At 31.3% G+C, this 21,016-nt stretch overlaps 1 protein-coding gene across 3 annotated transcripts; it reads right to left on the minus strand.

Annotated features, from left to right (window-relative positions):
* Positions 1-1,991: 1,991 nt before the first annotated feature.
* On the minus strand, positions 1,992-12,813 carry LOC132752759 (high-affinity choline transporter 1-like). 3 transcript variants are annotated; one of them, XM_060743141.1, is made up of 9 exons: positions 12,569-12,813; positions 10,023-10,231; positions 9,015-9,122; positions 7,150-7,305; positions 6,493-6,641; positions 5,144-5,296; positions 4,117-4,246; positions 3,406-3,623; positions 1,992-3,069 (listed from the first exon to the last, which is right to left on the minus strand). In XM_060743141.1, the coding sequence occupies exons 2-9, from the start codon at positions 10,195-10,197 to the stop codon at positions 2,500-2,502; spliced, it is 1,659 nt and encodes a 552-aa protein (XP_060599124.1). In that variant the 5' UTR covers positions 10,198-10,231; positions 12,569-12,813; the 3' UTR covers positions 1,992-2,499. The 3 variants fall into 3 exon arrangements, with proteins under 3 accessions (XP_060599124.1, XP_060599126.1, XP_060599125.1); XM_060743143.1 differs by having other exon boundaries at positions 12,564-12,813; XM_060743142.1 differs by lacking the exon at positions 12,569-12,813 and adding an exon at positions 10,700-10,904.
* Between the last annotated feature and the right edge of the window lie 8,203 nt (positions 12,814-21,016).

Genomic DNA, 21,016 nt, shown 5'->3' on the forward strand with positions numbered 1-21,016 from the left:
ATTAATTTTTGGTAAGAAACAAATAGTACCATTCAGCTAACAATCCAAATAAGCAAAATTATAGTTTCTACTTAAAATTTATGAAATCTGTATAAAAATGTTACCCTACCCCACCCATTTTTACCACGTGTCTGACCATTTTTCTACTTAGGGAGCCTAATTTAAAAAATTCTTAAAATTTACCCAAATGAGTGCCTGTTTTCAAAGTTTCCCTAAATTTTTAAAAAAGTATATTGGTTGATCTTGTAAAATATGAAATACTTTTACCGTCTAGTTTTGATTATATTACACTTTGAAAATATCAGGTACCATATTTATTACTAGATTTAGCATAATTTAGCCAATAAATACCTATATAAATTAAAAAATCAAAATTAAACCCTTTTTTCTTTCCAAATGGGACATGAGAGATACATAAATAATGTTAAAAGAAAAAAAGAAAGAAAAAAAAAGGTGACCCTTCTGGGGATTGAACCCATGGCCTTCATTTTCAATGTAGTTAACAGTAGTTCTAGCCTATTTGAATACTCTTCAAAGCGGAGGTAATGCATTAGGGTGCTAATACCTTAAGTATAAAAACCTCGGAGAAGTGGCTGATTTGTGCCATTCGTGTTTTCGCCCCGCAACCCCGCCAAGCGAAAAGTCAAAAATTAACAAGTTAAAATGGCGGGGGGCCTCCGCCGATCTATTTATATACACATCTGTGGCTAAATATATATATAGCTTACGAGGATAAACAATGAATCGAGTTTTTAAATTTGATCCTGATCTTGATCCTTAAATCTTTGTGATGGGGCCAGGGTCAATATCACCTCACCTGCTTCATACAATCCAGTAACTATTTCCACCGGGACATGAAAACATCAATATGCGCACTACACATGTATTAAGACAACCGTCCCGCCATTATTCCATGAAAAACGGCGTATGGTTCCGAGTAAAAGAATGCGCGTGCCCTATAATCGAGAAAACAGCGGGTGAAACTAAATAAAATGAAATGTTAAAAAGGGGATTATAAGTTGCGAAGCCTGCATATCACAAAAAGCTGTAAAATGAAAAATTAGTAATAACCCTGACACTGCAATGGTTATATGTCGACTTTCCAGGTTTTTTCAGCGGACTTTAAGTTAAGACAACGAGACAACGATCCTGGTATAACTGAATAGCTTGACTAGCTTTGTCACTTGAAATAATTCAAAGAACCTGACAGAATTATAATTTCGTCTTTTTAAGATGCTTAAATTATGGATTTTCATATAAATTAACTAAATTTAATTTCACAAAATAAAAATAAAATAAGTAAGTACATTTACAGTTTTATTTTTAATGGTTTTTTTTTTCAGACAACGAGGGTTGGTCCAGTTACCCGGCATTTGTTTAAATATGTATTTCTGATCATTGTTATGTTGTTTTCTTTAATTTCTATTGTTTAACAGTTTATTATTACATTATTTTAGTACCGTTTCAGTTCATTGTCACCATATTTCGCCACATTGGTGCTGCTCACATGTTTTAATAGTGTTCCAAAATGTATCATAAAAAATGTATCATAAAATTAGAGATGTCATTATTGTTTCTTTATATGGCAATGTCGACATCAGAAGTTTGTAAAATAAAATGGTCGTTTGTGGAATAGAAAAATGCGCGATCCGTCGCCGAGGCGCTTAAAAACGATAAATAGGCAACCATTCTGTCTGGCCAAAAGTAGGTCAGCATTCTTCTTTATGTTTTTTATAATTATTATCATAATTCTTTTAATTTTATTAATTCTCATGTTATAAACAAAGGTGTACGTACCAACAACTAGTATACTAGTAAATGTTTCTAATTGAAACTAATCTTATTAAGCCTGTTTTGTGCTCAAACATAACTTAAATGTTATGTTTCTAACATAAACATAAAACAAAAACATGTAGATTTTTGTTACATAAATGAGTATGTTTGTTTTATTTTACATAGTTTAAACTAAAATCTTTATCCATCATTACCAGAAGCATCATGATGAAACCGTCGCGAGTTGAACAATACATGTAGAACTTTTCTCAAATGAAAACTGTACTGAATTCATATAACATTTTCTTCTTCAATTTGATACAGTGTAACTTCTGAATTCCGGAAGTTCTAAAATCCCAAATATATTTAAAAGTGCTATGGATTGTGTATTTATATAGAAGTTTGAAATCGTACAGAAGTTAAATGTAACAACTCATCTTCAAAAATGGCAGTTGACGATCTGTTTTGTTCTTTGACAGTAATTTTTCAATCCGACCATGTGATTTCAAGAATTCTGAAAACATACTATTAATTTCAAACTATACATTTTATTAAAAGACATACACAAAATAGTATATACCCCAAATTTGAGCTGTGAGGGCGTGCGTGAAACGCAATGATCAGTTCTGGTTTTATGAGATAGGTTAGGTGAACGTTTCATAATTTGTGTACAATATACACTGTACTCGTATATATATATATATTTGTAGATAGAACATTACTACATTAGTTTGCATGCGCCTTTCCTTGTATGTCATCATTTGAATATGCAAATGTTGGGTTCATTTTCCCCGAATTTTCGTCTGGCGGTGACATTTCAATCTGTTCGTTGTACTCTTTCCTGGGTTTTCCTACATCATCCCTATTTACAATGCATTTAAATATGTCTGCTTTTTTTGGTAAAATTTCATTCTTAAACAAATAATTTGTTACAAAGGAGAAAACAAGCACTGACGTCAAAGAGATGATCATGGAAAGAGTCTTAAAGGGAAATAACTGTCCATCTGCGTCATTATAATATGGATATTTTATAAGCACAGGTATGTTCAGGACCGCTTCACCACCGGCAAGTCGGAAAAATAGTCCCAGAATATATCCAATCAAAGAACCATATGTGTTAGTCCAAGACAAATATACAACGCAAAACAGCTGTGGGAACAAGACAACAAACACAAGGTCAGAACACAGGAACCATAGAGTGTAAATAGACTTCACAGTGATACCCATCACCGTTGCTAGGATACCAACAACAAATATAGTAATTCTCATAACCCACAATATTTCCCTTTCCGAGGCCTGTAAAAGAGAAAATAACAAATGAAAATTAGACAAAACATGTACACATCTGTAAAACAGATATAGATAAACATCTTACAACAAACAAACAAAAATATTTATTACTAGTATTTAACCGCTTTTAAATACTAATTCCATTGTACTCGATTATTAAGGAGCAAAACTTTCTTAGGCACTTTCGGGCGAAATTCAGTTTGATTAATTTAAGGAATGAAAGAATTACTGAGTAATTGCATTTTTTTATTTGTAAATTTGCAATTATTCATTAAACGTGCATTTCATAATAAAAATGAAACAAAATTTTGCTTGAAATAGATAGATTAAAATAATTCTTACCTTTTGTCTGAAAACCAATTTATACACATTTCTTGAAAACATGGCGCTAGCAGACAACACCGATGAGTCCGCAGACGACATTACTGCAGCAGACACAGAACCGAGCCCAACAAATGCAACAGCTTGAGGTGTCAGGTATTGAAGAACTAATGGAAGTATTAAATTCATATCTTCATCCGGTATTGGAACTGTTCCAGCGTAATCTGTTTGATTCCAATCTAATTTAAAGAAAAAATGACAGCTAGTATTGAGGCTTTTACATTTAGAAAATATGCCTAGCAACGGAAGTCATATATTGCGCATGCGTCATATGAGAAAAGTTCAGAAAGCAATTCGCACATGAAACGCGTATTTATTTTCACGTAAAAAAGCTAAGCAATTATAGAAAAAGATAAATTAAAATAACTTAGCTATCAGTTTTGTACAATGATTGGTCAATATAAAGTAAAATTCTAGCTCTATATATTGCATTATATAAGTGAACACAATTATTAAAAAATATTTATAAATTTGCAAGATGATACATGATATGCAAATAACAAATCTAAATGGTTAGTTTAAATTTAATTCGATAAATTGTATACATACAACGTTTACATTTTTCAACATTGGGAAACAAGTAAAGATAATCAATTTCACCCTATAAATATAAAATCGTAAACTATCAGAGTGTTGGTGCGAATTAAGACAAAGTAAAACAAGAAAACTAACCTGTTACGGTTGCTATGGCTCCAATTAAAATGGAAGGTATAGACATAATTATACACCCTACACCTGCTGCATATGATAATATCCGAGCATTCCGAACTGTGCTTGCAGACAAAACACGTTGGAAATATACCTGAAATTAAAAAAAAAGACGATTTTTCTTTTGGCAGCATTAAAACACCTTTGTAAAAAGGTTGAACCTCAATATCATATCATATATACAAATGCATAATAATTTATGAAGAAATGAAAATAAAAATGGCCACACGTGATGGAAATTAGGAAATTGCAATGTTTTATTATTTTATATCGTGATTATTTGATTTATCTTGTAAATATATTTCAAAATTCTTAAAATAAAAGACAATTTTAAACAACTGTGCATGCGCACGGTCTTCGTGTAAGATACCATCGGTTAATGGAGCGACAATGCTACTTAAATACTTTTGTAAATCTCCATGGTTAGACCGATATGCTTAATGCACATCAATGCACTGAATATAAAACGGAATTAAAAAAGTGTTGTTTTTTTTACATTTAAAAACGGTATAATTCGAATGAATATTTTGTCAAACAAGCACATCTCATAAATTGTATGTCGCTTAGTGACAAACTTATTTCAAGGGTATAAAGCTATAATATAGCATTTTATACTTCAAAAACAATATAATCACTTTCTTCATATTTAATGGTTATATCTGGAGAGTGTTCTAAAAGAAAGGTTTCGCAAACGATTTATAAAAGAAAACAGAGCAAAATGCACATTTACAAAATATTTAATTGCTATTTTTATTTGCTGATAATTTGGCGCATGTGCAGTTCACTTTTTATTGAAAGTGAAAAACCAATGCGATTACCTCGACGATTTTTTATCATCCTTATCAAGGGCCGAAACGTTGCGATAACATCTTTTTTTTCAATTTGTTTACTTTGGAATGATTTGTATCAAAAGAACTTTGAAAATAATTCTACTGATATCTGACAGACCAATGCAGTTTTATATACTTTTTATGTAAATAAAGGTACTAACCTGCCACGGAATTCCTCCGAATATGAGCAATAAATAGCTGTCTAAATATAGTCCTATATAAACCGGGTCCAATTCTTTTACCCAGTTAGCAGTAGCGTTCACTGTAATGTCACCAACTGCCTTGTGTGTGAAAGCAAACGGTATACTAATCCACTGCAAGAACATATAGAAATAAGTAATACAATACCAGTATGTGACAAAAGGTAAATTGAATGATATTGTAATAATATAGTCTCGATTATCATTTATCAGTCTTTGTATTTGTACTGTCGTTATTTACTGCTGCAGCAAATTCATATTTTTTTTCTTTTTCAATATAAGAAGAAGTGTAATTATGCAGCATTTTGTGTTTGCCATACAATTTTTTTTCTTTTCAAAAATTATATGGTCTTGCTGTAACACTTGTCAAGCCAGTCGGGATTTAGTAACTGATAATTGTTTATATTATCTAAATAATTTGTTGTTTTATTCTGAAACATCAAAATGCTATACATCTCATGTAAGCAATCTATAAAAAATCTACGATTTCACAAGAGGATGATTATTAAACCTTTCACTGTCATATGGACGGCTTAAGCCGTTTCTATATAATAATCATAATAATAATAATAATAATAATATATTAATAATAATAATGAAAATAATAATAAATATATAGAAAATTATACCATCGACAATAATTATTGTTATACTAGCATATTTGGAAACATATATAATTATTACAATACTAATAACAAATAATAATAATAATTATATTAATTAATAATTTAGTAATTTCTTAGAAAACCCTGTGGCAAATAGGTGATTAATAAAACCGTAATCCTCTGGCAGCGAAAGATACTCATCGCGGTCTGCGTTATATTCACAGATAGCGCCATTTCATATATTGGATGGATGTAAAGTTAATAATTATTAATTGATAGTAAAAGATAAAAAAACAAAATTATTATCTTAAATACATGTACATATACGTTTTATTCATTAGTAAGAAAATGCTAAATCACTAAAAACAACAAATATTTTGATGAATATTTTGTACAATTTAAAGGGACTTTTTTGACATGATGAGACATCAAAATATTTTTTCTACATTTTTGTACCGATTGATAACTTCTGTGCAAATTTTCAGGATTTCTTTTCCATTACTCCGTTTTTTCCAGAATACTCATTTTTGATGTGCAAATTGAGTCCGCTGTTCCCTCAAATGCTACTCGCAAAAATCGATTTTCAATTTAATTTTGAGTATATTATTTTGTTATCCTTTGCAGGGTTTCCTATTTTTAGTTCTCACTTGTTTTTTTTGTAATTTTTTTAAATTTTATGGTTTAGGTTCCTTTAATAAAACTTACGAGTCCAACAAATATGCAGATAAGTTGTACAACATCTGTGTAAGCTACTGAGTAGAGTCCACCAAACAATGTGTAGAACACGGCAATACAGGCTGACACGATTATTGAAATTGTTGAATCTAAATCAAGTATTACGCTGAGAGAGGCACCTAGATAAAATAAAATGTTGTCATTATATCAAATACGATACACACACAAAATTATAAAATTGAACATCTTTATGAAACTGTAAAAACTAATGTACTGTTTTCAAAGCATTTTTTCATGAAATTAAGTGCAACTTTAATTTAGAAATTATCTTGATAAATAATTTTATCACATATGTATGCAATTAATTCTACTTATTATTTCTATATGTTATTAAAGTTGTAAAAGTAAGTTTATAAACAACAAAAAAAACTTGTAAAAAATGGAGTATACTTACTTCTAACGTTAACATGATTCGATTGCGTTCTCAACGGAGTAATAACTCTTTAGAACTGCATCTTTTACTCAATATTATTTCTGCGGAGGAAAGCATATCAAGAACAGCCCAGACCACATTTTTAGTCAAAACTCTCCTACGATTAGCCTGCGGATAAGTTATGGTAAAATGAAACATTTTTTGGTAACTAAAATGCATCATTATAAAAATGAGTAATATAATTTCAATCTTACCTAAAGCTGACAGGATTGCTGCAGACCAAAATATTTCCCCGAGTAAAGCAGGGATAAACAAGAGACCGCCCATACGCTCCCCATATTTCCGAGACAGAGGGTCCAACATTGTGATATAGCCCTGAGACCTCATCTTACTCGCAAAGAAGTAACCACCTGTATAAGTTGAATTGCTTTTTTATTATTACAAAGGTACATGCAATGTTAATACATCGAACAAACTGGTATCGAAATGAAACGTTTAAAAGGGTGTTAAGAAGAATATATATATTGAGTGATCATTATTTATTAAAAAAAAATTAGACTGCCCCTGTACTGTCCCATTATACTACCAGTCACCTTTACTGTGTGAGAAGTCCTCACTTTCTTAAAAAATCTTCCGTGAGTGATGTTTACTGTGTGGGAAGTCCTCACTTGGATAGAAGTCCTCAGTGTGTGATGTTTACTGTTTGGGAAGTCCTCACTTGGATAGAAGTCCTCAGTGAGTGATGTTTACTGTTTGGGAAGTCCTCATTTGGGTAGAAATCCTCAGTGAGTGATGTTTACTGTGTACAGTTCTCGCTTTGTTAGAAGGCCTCAGCAAGTGATGTTTACTGTGTGTAGTCCTCATTTTGTTAGAAGTCCTCAGTGATGTTTACTCTGTGCAGTCCTCACTTTGTTAGACGTCCTCAGTAAGTGATGTTTTACTGTGAGAAGTCCTCACTTTGTTGGTAGTCTTCAGTGAATGATGTTTACTCTGTGCAGTTCTAACTTTGTTAGAAGTCATCAGTAAGTGATGTTTACTGTGTGAGTGTCCTCACTTTGTTAGAAGTCCTCAATGAGTGATGTTTACTGTGTTTGAGGTCCTAACTTTGTTAGAAGTCCTCAGTAAGTGATATTTACTGTGTGAGAAGTCCTCAATTTGTAAGAAGTCCTCAGCAAGTGATGTTTACTGTGTGCAGTCCTCACTTTGTTAGAAGTCCTCAGTAAGTGATGTTTACTGTGTGGGAAGTCCTCTCTTTGTTAGAAGTCCTCAGTGGTTGATGTTTACTGTGTGGAAAGTCTTCACTTTGTAAGAAGTCCTTAGTGAGTGATGTTTACTGTGTGCAGTCTTTACTTTGTCAGAAGTTTTCAATGAGTGATGTTTACCGAGTGAGAAGTCCTCCGTGTATTTTTGTTTACTATATGTGTATAATGACCAACCCATGAAGAAAACGATCCACGCGAAGAATTTGGAGTTGCATTTTGTAATTGTTCTCCTTTATTTAAATAAATTGTAACATATTGATTGTAAGAAAAGAGATGCTCTAGCATGAATGAAGTTTAAGCAAGCTAAAATATAGATGTTTTAAACGAATTACCATGCTAAATAATTGGGTCGTAAGTTGATTTGTTCGATTTGGTTTAACGTCAGGCCGACAGTCAGTATGGATTATATTGCGACGTTAAAGCTTAACTGGTGGGGTGTCCTTCTGTGTATTATTTCAGGCACGAACGGCACCGCCTCCTTGGTCGAGGGGTAAGAGTCGATGATTTCTAATCCAGTCACCTCCCTAGCGTGGGTTCGATCCCCGGGAGATTCTTTGGTAGTTAAGCGCGGAGGAAGGTAGTCTAGTACTGGTGTAACACCCAAGGATTAAATAAGGAAACTACCCGCCTGTATGACTGAAATGCTGTTGGGAAAAGGCGTAAAATGAAACAAACAAACAAACAAATGCACCTGTGTAAGAACCACAGCTGGATAGCTTCAAATCATGACTAATCCAAAGTTCCTGTCGGGATTTGAACCCACAGCGGTAAGGGGCAAGGTTGAAGTCAACAATATAAACCACTTATCCACGGACGCCCGGAGGTCATCCAAACATATAATATTTTTAAATAATTACCCAACGCTAACGCTACTGAATATCCAAATGGAGCCTGGCACCAAACAAAACCATCTTTGACAATATATTCTGATGTTCCGTTTATGAAACCTCCTCCCACCCACGTTGCTGCAATTAAAGAATAACAGAAGCAACTAATTAACATTATACATGTATGCAAAACGGACTTTGTTCTTGTCTGAATCAAACTATTTTACAAGATATAAACCTGTTTGAATCATCAATAAAAGATGTATAGCTTCACTATATAAACATTTTTGATAAACAATCCGAGCATGGGTAAAATTGTTGGCTTCTTACACGTTATGTCATAGTATAGAAATGGGTACGCTGAAGACATTAAGCTAAATTAAACGATGTTAAGTGTAGCAGTAGGTAGCCTTTTTTTGCTCATAATGGTAACAAAAGTAGGGCAAAATCTTAAAATCATTGACTGATATACCTTTCATACCTTCGTGTTCAAAAATAAATTAATGTTAAAATGGCCTTGTCCAACATGTGTGTTGTTTGTATGTATTTTTCCCGGCTGATATGATATGGTATGCAATGCTCTTTTACTCATTCTCCATAACGTTTAATCTTCTTTCAAACGTCTATCATTTTATATGTTTTTCAGATGGGATACTTTTTATTGGTAATTAGTTACTGTTTTAAATATGAAATAAAAGGACAAACAATTTTTCTATCGCCAACATATGTTAAGCAAAAATAAATAATTATAGTACAATAAATAAATATAAAGCATAAAGAACAAAAAAGAATGAAAGAAAGAAAGGGACGAACAAACGAACAAACAAATAAGTAAATAAATGTAAAAGGATGAATACGCACATACATGGGAGCTAAATCTGAATGCAACTAAGTGACTATTCCAAATTCGAGACAGGGTATGCCATTACTGGATAATATTTACTTTGCCAAATTCCATGAATTCGAGACGAAGTACAAGTATGTCATTACTGGATAATGTTGACATTACTGGATACTGTTAACATAACTAATGTTTACCTGTCATTGTGAATATCCCAACAAAGGCGCCAATATTACGTCCCGCCAACATCACGTGCTCGGAGCTGGCCTTGCCTTCTTTCTGTCTTGTTCTTCTTGCCGCCCATAATCCAACCAGTAGGATCAAAAGGTAAAATACAATGATGGAAATGAGTCCGGGAACGTTAACGGCCATTGTGTGATGAAAGTTAGGAAATCATGTATTATATCTGAAAAGAAAATATTTTATACAACGTTGATTCATCATGATCGTTATCATCATCATCATCATCGTAGGCGTTGTCAGCATCATCGTCGTCATTATGGTTATCATTATTATTATTTCAACATCATCATCATCATCATCATCATCGGAGTCGTCATCATCGTCGTCGTCGTCATGGTTATCATTATTATCATCATAATCATCATTATTCCATCACCATTATCTAACAACATAAATACCAACAACAACAGAAAACAACAAAAGTAACTAAAACATCATTTTTATAAAATGTGCTCCAGCATATTTCCTTCACCAATCTTCATAATTACCAAATCATCATTACAACAACAACAGAAACAGCAACAGCGACATCATCAACAACAACCGAAAAACACAACAGTAACTGTTGAAATGTTATTACAAAAAGTGCTTCAAAATATTTGCTTAATCTAGTAAATTGTATCACCATTACCTTTAATCAGTTTTCCATTTAAATATTTTGTTTACAAATCTGTTTTCAATTTTGTATTCACCGAATCACCCACGATTTCCATGGTTGACTGTGTGTTGTTAACACAGTTTAATTGTCATGGTTTATTTACGTATGTCATACGTTTGATAGACACAACCATTAACAACATTCATGTAGGTAAAAAAATGACAAAACTAAGAACGTATTTTATCTTTCATACAATAAGCTAAGATTTAGATTTTATGTCCGACATTTAACATCTCCGGCTTATTTACAATATCGTATTCCGTGCAATGCTTTTGTATGTATTTTGCAGTATTAATAGAAAAGTATGAGTTTATTTTATGCATTCATTTGACACCTCTAAACATCTCATTGTAACCAATGTTATTCCGGTTTAAGTTACATGGGTACATTTAAAAAGACGGTAATTTAAGGCGGTATATAACAGTGGGTGGAACTAGAAACTTTCAAAAAGTTTCAATTTATATTCTGGACAGGTGTTTTAATGATAAAACTGACGCCTATCGGTAATTATTTGAATTAAGGACGAATTTCTGCTTGTTTATGTGATGTGGCTCAGTGTCATATGCACGTGGAATCGTCTGTGTGATCAAAATTGCCGTATTTCAATGTATCTTTTTACCAAACCCAATAAACTTTCAGCGCTTGCACCACATGATGTTCCATTTGATCTTATCTTATCAATTCATCCTCGTTTTCATTTCCAGAGTCCGTCAGATTTGCATAACGTACACCATTAAGCCCCGTACTTTTTTATATTCAGACTCCAAATAAAAATAACAAATGCATATCACACTCCATCTTTGCTTGTATCCAAAAAAAATCATATCAATCAAAGTAACAAAGTTGTGTCAAATGTCGCAATTATTTTGTCGCAAACTAGCGCCTCATTTGACTTAGGTTTCACAGATGTGCACTCGTCCAATGTAGTTTTGGCAGATATGTACCTGTCCAATATAGGTTTGACAGCTGTGTACTCGTCCAATATAGTTTTGAAAGCTGTTGACTCGTCCAATATAGTTTTTGACACATGCATACTCGTCCAATAGAATTTAGTATTGTATTCAACCAATAAACAAGGTGCAAATGATACGGAAACTGACACTGTAAGATTTTTCATAAGGAATTTGCGTGAACGTTATTATCTTTCTTAAGTCGAATATGTAGGTAATAAATAACAGATTATAAAAAAAGATCTTGAGAACTCATTGTGCATAAAGTTTTACTTAAACATGTTCATTTTTGTATTTAATTAAATGAGCAACCATGTACGAATTTACATATTATATACATTTAATGTATTCACTGTTGCTTAGTTTATATAGATCGATACGTCTTAATTTAATTTAAAGGCCCAATATGTCCCAGAAATGCCTTTTTTTTATTTTCCAAAAATCTTTTTATGTTTGTTTCCAAAAATTAACTACTTATACCATCTTTTTCTTCAATAAGCTCAGTTATAGTGATTTAGTATTTTGTACGGAAGTCAAAGTACTACATCGTTCACATCTTGCTTCTTTTAATGGCAAATAATTTCACATTTAGCGTAACTCTGTTCATGTAATAAGCATCGAATATGTTCTAAAGTCATTATTCAAACGTTTTAAAATTAAAGATTGCTCTTTTTAAAAGAATAAAACAATTATTCGTTTGTGAGGCTATACATAGATGAGCCTTTAATCAATGCATAATTAAGTCACATGTGTATCAATAACGTAAGAACATATATAGACAAAAACATCATACATACAGCAAAAAGCAAGTTTGTAGACTATAATACTATACACCTAATTTCCTCATTCATTACAGGGAACACAGGGAATTAGTAAAACAAACCTACCTTACCTTTGCTAGCTAAAATATCCAATTATATATTTATCATAAAAATCCAACTCTATATAAAAGTTCACCAAGGTTATATGTGAAAGTAAGATAAAATAGTTCGTCTGCTCACTAAATCTGATTAAGTTTATTTTACACTTCGTCAAACATTTGTTCATTTAACCGATGTTTAACCAGTGACAGAGTCATAAACCGTTAATAACGTTTTTTTTTACAATTGAGGTAAAATCTGCAAACACACCTACATGCTGAATATTTTAAAACTTGTTAAGAGATTTTATTAATAATATTTTCGATGTTAAGATGAACATGTTAATAAGTTTAATAATTGTAATTTTACAAACGAGAAAAAAATATACGTGAGTACAGTAGGCCAATATATTGACTTTTGAATATTTATGATAACATATAGTGTTGTTGTTAAAACAGACCGATAAATCTTTATCAATATTGATAATTAATGATAATTAAATCACCTATTTGAACTAATCAAAACTGATAATCTGTTGTAAAGATAGAGTACGTGTATCACATATGTAAAATATACGTGTAAGAATTTTTGTACTATACTTGCTTTTAAATACCGTTTTAAAAGTGATTACGGAATATTTAGTTTATTATTGTAATTTTCAATTTGCTTTATATGTGTTTATGTAACTTTCTCACAGCCGTGTACTAGGGTTACATATAGGCACATAACAGTGTTTATCAATTAAGTGAAATTTTAACAATTAAAAATCCACGTTCGCTTCCTTTGGGGTTCTGTATTGTTAAAATTTCACTAAATAAACAGTTTGATATACAAAAACTACAAAATATAATTAATTCAAACTTTGCATATGCCTTAAATTGAATTATGTTTTTGTAAATGTCCGAGTTGGTCAGTCAACAGTATAGAGTCGGATGTACATATACTGGTGCCAGAGGTTAATTGTGCTAATTATTAAGGTTCCAATATTGAAATAAATCCAAACATTTCTGTCACAACCTTTCCAGGTCTTTCCATCTTATAAAACGATTGGTTTGTTCCTTGATTTCGTTTGAGATTTTTTTTTTAATTTGTAATCATTACGTCGAACAATGAATAATACTATCCCACGAAACCCGATCTCATCATCCATTAAACATTGACACATTACTTTTTGGTCTTGGAAATTTAGAATACTAAGAGAACGTTGTCATTTTTGAATCAGTTCAAGAATTAAAGACGAGCCATCGTTTTGATAATAACTGATTTTTCATATGTTCTTGTTTCAATTCAAAACTTTTTCATTAAGCTAAATTGATCTAATCTAATGTCAAATGTCAAATATACCCAAACCCTAAATCCCTGAAATCTAAATCTACCATTGTATTTAGTTAATTATCAGTGCCAAAGAGAGGCCAGGATGGAAACCAGTGGATGGATCGCACATTATAATCAAAATTTCTGTACAATTAACAAACAGATGAACTGTAAAATTCAATTACATATTTTAATTCTTATATACATGTTAAAAGTAAAAAGTATTTTCCTACAATTTAATTTCTGAGAAAGGGCTTAATCTAATTTAACTTGACCTTGTCGCCCTTAACATTTGCTTTTAGTTAAATACGTATCATTTCCATAATGTTTACATGTATTTGCTAAATTAAAATATGTTTAAATCTAAATTTGAACTCATGTAAATACACGATTTTCAAAAAGGATAAAATCACAAGTTGCGCATATCAAAACGCTTAAACTTTGATTGTGAAGCCATTTCAACAGTAACAAGAACAACAAACATGATTGCGTTCACGTCCTCATCGTTCACTTTGTCAATTTATATTACTTTTTGTTGTGTAATATTTTTTTCAATTATGTTAAAATTTTAGTAATGTATTTAAAGTATTTAACATTAACGATGATTGAACGATGCAATCTAGATAATGGAACTATGTTAGTGCACTTAACTTTTCTGATAATATTTCAGTTACTGTTGTTGTTTTCTGTTGTTGGTGTGGATGGGGATCATGAGGCGTATGGATATCATAAAAAACAATTCGTTAAGTCTATATAAAATATAAATAAAGCTGTTTATCATTTCACACTTCACCAGCACATATTTAATATTCAAATATTGATATGATTTGTTTTCTGCCATTAATCTCATTTTTTTCAAATAAATATACATGTATACGAAAATCGTAGAATTTGGTGGGAAATACATTTGTGTTAAGAATTCTGCACATGCAGTAATTTTTCAAACACATGAAATACGCGTTATAACTTCCATTATCAGGGGACTGAAGCGAATATGGACATGCAAATTTAATGTAAGAAACGTGTACGAGTTATCTCGCTTTATCTGCAAGCATTACTACTGCACACTTGAATCAAGCGATCGACCAGTCCAAATATTTAGACATTAACTGCAGATTTGAAGCTATTTTTTATCATTGGTCAAATCCGAGCATTTTCTGATAAACTTAAAACAGAAAAAAAGAAAATAAATGCGATGTCCTTCAATACCGACTTGACAAAATGGTTACCGATTCATTCACATTGATAACGTCCGCCTGTAATTTCTCCAGATAAGTGGACTTGTATGCAATTTTTTTTTTAATATGTCGATTCATAAATATACCGATTTTTACCACACACGGTTCTCTGTTTCACTTTCCTATATACTGCTTCTAATTGACAACATTTTTTAAGATTGACATATTTTAATGTTTGACAGTCGGTTTCTCTACATTTGTACGTTTTGAAGCTCATCAAACAAGACATGATATGTTTCTGCTAATACCGTAAAAATAATTAAATGTAAAATTCCAATACACACAATACTATTCTGTTCAATTGCATTTTGGTTTCAAGCATTTCTGGTGGCAATCCTGTGCGTCAATAGCATTGCTTATTTTCCGCAGAATTATCCTGAAGATAATTGTGAAAGCAAGTTAGAAAATTACACTCAAGTGGCCCATGGTTCTCATTTGAAGCCTGCAGTTCTAACTAGAAAATTCTAACAATAGACGTATTAAAAAAAACAACCGCGGGAATCTGACTCAAATTGCCTCTTTTAATTGAAATTTTCAAATATTACTTTATGAGCTGTTTTTTGGTTTATTTAGTTTGCATAATATATATATATTTTTTTCTTTCACAGCTTTGGCTTTTAAACTTTTGATAATTCCGGAAGGAATGTTACCGAGTCAGTGCATTCTGGAAGTTCGATCTGTCTAACGTTATCATGTATTTGCATGGTGAGTCGTATTTTCGTGATCTCTCATTAACATATCCACAAATGAATCAATATATATATTGTAGTATTTATTACCTTCATTTTATCCAGTCATTTTCTGATTTCAGAACAAGGATTTACATGTATGTTTATGTTTACATCACTAAAAATTAAGACTGCTTGATTCTGTAGCGTTTTGAGCCTATTCTTAGTGAATTTTTTATCCAAATGTAAAATGTTTGACATACCTGCACCCAAAATAAACATTTTTCAAAAAAGACTCAGGCAATCAGGGAACTATTAAGTGCCTATTAGCACCTTATTTTTTTCCCCAAAACTATACCATAAGTATTGGTGTCAAATATTTTGATATAAAATATTTTGTTTGTGGGATGTCCATATTGTACAAAAATCTTCATTTTACATATTAAGTAAAAAGTTAAAAAATTCCTTATCTGTTTACATTATTTATGTAACATACGTGCACAACTATGTCTTGTATGTACAAATGCAAAATGTACACTTTTTATTATATAATTATACACATGTAAAATGCAAAACAATTGTTTATTTGTATGTTATATGTACCTCTATGTTTTAAATTCACTTGTGTACACTATACAATAATTCTTTTCATGTACATAATGTAAAATGTACAACAATTACTTGCATGTACAAATATCCCAAATGTATTGTATGTATATATGTAAATGTATAATGATTCCTCAAATGTGCATATTTTAGACAAACCCTAGTAAGTGCACACATAAAATGGACAATAATTCCTTATGTGCACATTTAAAACAATTATTTTTTAACCTCATATTTAAAATGTACTGTACTCCCCTATATGTACACTACATATCACATATGTAAAATGTACAATAATTCCTTAAATGTATTTGTATGAAATGCACAATAAGTCCATGTATAAATATGTGCAAGATGCGACATACAATAATTCTTTGTATAAATATGTGCAAAATGTACAATCATTCATTGTATATGCATTAAATGCACAATAATTCTGTTTATGTACATAATTTATTATGTAAAATGTACAACACTCCCTTATATGTACACCACATATCACATAATTATGTGAAATGTACAATAATTCCTTGTATGAATATGTATGAAATGTACAATAAGTCCATGTATAAATATATGCAAGATGCGATGTACAATAATTCTTTGTATAAATATGTGCAAAACGTTCAATCATTCATTGTATATGCATTAAATGCACAATAATTTTGTTTACGTACATAATTTATTGTGTAAAATGTACAACACTCCCTTATATGTACACTACATATCACATAATTATGTGAACTGCACAATAATTCCTTGTGTGCACATATCATGTATGTGAAATGTACAATAATTTCATGAATAAATATGTGCAAGCTGTACCATCTTTCATTGTATGTACATGTACAATAATTCCTTGTATGTAAAGATGGAAAATATACAACAATTTCACTAATGTACATACCTTTACTGTACAACAATGGGGCCAACAATTTCATTTATGTACATTCTTAACTGCACAATTCCAGGCAATGAAACCAACTATGCCACAGACTAAAGGAGAAGACAAACAGAAAACTGCTTTTGAATTTAATATATATATTCTACTTTATAACAACATTATTATATAACACTGATTTATTAACACAAAATCATGTGATCAACCTATTGTGATAAACGTGTTACCATAGCAACACTGTTGTATATTGTAATAAAGAAAGACTTAGGATACAACAGTGCTGCACCCTGGTGACAATATTGCAATTCACAAGAATACACAAGTTTGCATAACAATGGATTTTCAAAAAGACAGTGAAATACATGTTAAGTATATAGATACTAAAATGAGCCGCGTCATGACAAAACCAACATAATGGGTTTGCGACCAGCATGGATCCAGACCAGCCTGCGCATCCGCGCAGTCTGATCAGGATCCATGCTGTTCGCTATCAGTTTCTCTACTTGTTAGAGGGTTTGTAAGCAAACTGCATGGATCCTGATCAGACTGCACGGATGTGCAGGCTATGGCCCCCACGATTACACGTTTAAACGGATTCGTTTCGATTTTCATTCATAAACGTTTACGATATTGTTTACCGTTTAATCGAAATTTCTTAATCATTGCCTGTAATCATGGATTTTATAAATTCTAATGGTTTATTCCAAAGTAAACAAACGGAAAATATGTGTTTACAATCCTCCAAACATCATTACAGTGTTACTTTTTAAAATTGCTCGTGACATAATACATTTTTTGGTAAAAAATGGGGTACCAATGCAAAAAATGTGTGCTGGCTCAATCGTGATGAGTCTTTCACATTCTTTATTTGTACATATATTAAAAATAGAAAGAAAGACATCATTTGGCGACTCAAATACATGGTGTGTATAGTACATAGAGGTACCACCGTTTAAACGATATCGTTTCGGTTCTTAGCATTCGTGTAAACGTTTACAAAAAATTGTAAACGTGGGAGCCTTAGTGCAGGCTGGTCTGGATCCATCCTGGTTGCGAACCCATTTTGCTGGTTTTGTCATGACGCGGCTCAAATGTAAATGAGAGATATGAAATAATATATCACTCACCGAATATCACTGATATTTCATCTGTTGTATTTCACATCAATAGATATCAACATAAAAACAAGATTATTTCACTAGCATATTATGATCACTAACTTACAAAGAATCTCCATTTTTATCTAATTGGCACCATGCTTATATGAATAATTCATCACTCTTAAAATGAGATATATTTAATATCACCACTCCATGCATTTAAATACTCTTCTACATGACATAGCAACAATGGAAATCAAAATAACATGTGCATAACTTCAGTATAATTTCAGACCTCAGCCAGGTTCTGTTATGCAATCTTTATATTTATAGCTGTTTATAGATTTCCTTACCATTTATTAATTGTAAAGTTACTTTGAAATCAAGTTTATCAGTAAACTCATTATGTAAATGGATTTATTCCTTACTTTGATTAACCTCATGGAATCAAGTTTATCAGTAAACTGATTTGTTGAAAGATTTATTCCTTACTTTGATTAACTCTTGAATGAGAATGGACTGTGACAATATTGAATCCATATAACATGTGTGCAGTCAGGCCAGCTTGCACTTCCATGCAGTCTCTTTTTACTATTGACTACTTGACTATAGTGTTTGGAAACTATGCCACCAATATAGCCAGGCCAGCCTGTGCAAACTAACATACTGTTTTTTGTAGGATACTAAGTTTAGTAAATATACTTAGACATTTAAAACCAGGAAAATTCCAAAGTCAATGTTTGAAAATAAACTATTTTTTCCATTTTCAACAAGGTAAGGGTTGACCAAAGACAGCAATTGAAATGAAAATATCTTATCAACTTTAAATACATTCCAAAACAGAAATAAGTGAAAGACAAGATTTGTTCTAAAGTAATTTGACACTGTCTAATCTGAGGCTGTCCACATTTTCTCCTCATGAAATAAAATTGTACATCTACACTTTTGAGGGCAATAATATACAATATTTAGACCTACATGGAATTATGACATGTGACATAACTTTATGCAGATATGATGTCATATTAAAGAGATGAGGTCATATCAAGAAAAATTCATTTTTAAGCCAAAAAAGTAGCTCAAAAAATTCAATTCACTCTTTGAAATGAAAGAATAGAATGGAAATACATCGATATCAAATTGTCTTGTATTAATTATCATACAAATTTGCATGCTTTGTTAATAACCTTTTAGATTTATGGCTTTTCACAATGATGTCATCTGAACAAGAATTGTGCAACATAACTGTTTCCTAAGTAATGATCAATACTTTATAATTCATATTTTTTTACATTATTTCTAAAAAAACAAGATGTGAGATATCAATATGATATAGAGGATATTTGTTTGTGTCAGTGTAATATCAAAATATATTTCACTACTTAAATATCTGAGATGCAATATCTTCATGGATGGCATAATCACAAGTGAAAATATAACAACCGGTGTTCATAAGTTAAAAAATAATTTGATCTTACATATGAAACAAACAAATTTTTCTATTTTTTTTCTTGATTTTTTAAATGGTTCAGTTTCACTGAATTTTGACATGTAATCTCAAGCACTCTTCTTCATCCCCTCAACAAACTGTGATTAAGCAATGAGGAGATTGAAAAATAATTTTATATGATTTTCAAAATTTTGTAACACCTATTATTAAAAGTGGGCAAATTTTCTTGAACTTGCATGAATAAAAATCACTGTCAAATCCAGTGCTATTATTATATATAATAAACAGTTATTATGCCCAAAATGACAAACTATTATTTTCTGTAAAGAACACAACCAATAAAAATCTTTACAAAAATATTGCCACATTGAGCTTCCTCTAAGAAAACTGTTTTTTTTTTTTACATTCAAACAAAATCAATGGTTTGAAACACAGTGTGTATCTCTAAATGTTATTGTACAAAATATGAGCCGCGTCACGACAAAACCAACATAATGGGTTTGCGACCAGCATCTGCGCAGTCTGATCAGGATCCATGCTGTTCGCTTACAAACTCTATAACCAGTTGGTAAGCGAACAGCATGGATGCGCAGGCTGGTCTGGATCCATGCTGGTCGCAAACCCATTTTGTTGGTTTTGTCATGACACGGCTCAAATGTCTTAAATCTTGTTTAATATTCAAAATTTTTGAAGTGGCAATAAAAATGAACTCTCTATAAACAACACGTAGGCCTATCTATGTATTTACTTTTCTAAAATGATTAAGTTTAAAGTGTAACAGATAAATATAGATACTGAACACTGATATATTCAAATCTGTTCTCAAATAAGTTTGCACACACAACAAGATTGTGACCATGGGAAAAAAAAAAAATCTCGAAAATACTGCTATATCACATGGAATGCTAACATGAACATTTATATTTTTGTACAAGACCCTTCATGATTTTCTATGGATAAAAATGTACATTAATATACACAATATTTTTTTTTAATAATCTACAGTATTCACAGATACAAACAATATAAAAGGGACGTATATGGGAGAGGACTTGTATATTACACACTTAAGCATTGACATATGATATGACTGGAATCATCCAGGGTCACCTTGCAAATTTAACCCTTATCTCTATGGAATAAAATGTGAATCAGTAAAATTCATTTATTTCAACCCTCAAAAAGTGTAACAAATAAACTTCC

Source organism: Ruditapes philippinarum, unplaced genomic scaffold (genome assembly GCF_026571515.1).
Source record: "Ruditapes philippinarum isolate M1 unplaced genomic scaffold, ASM2657151v2 ctg426_1_1_1_1, whole genome shotgun sequence".
NCBI lineage: Eukaryota > Metazoa > Mollusca > Bivalvia > Venerida > Veneridae > Ruditapes > Ruditapes philippinarum.

Coding starts and splice junctions, on each gene's coding strand:
- LOC132752759 (XM_060743141.1), bottom strand. CDS start 10,197: ATGGCCGTTAACGTTCCCGGACTCATTTCCATCATTGTATTTTACCTT. Junction 5,297..6,492: donor TCTGCATATTTGTTGGACTC/GTAAGTTTTATT, acceptor ATGTTCTTGCAG/TGGATTAGTATACCGTTTGC. Junction 4,247..5,143: donor TCGGAGGAATTCCGTGGCAG/GTTAGTACCTTT, acceptor TTTTAATTTCAG/GTATATTTCCAACGTGTTTT.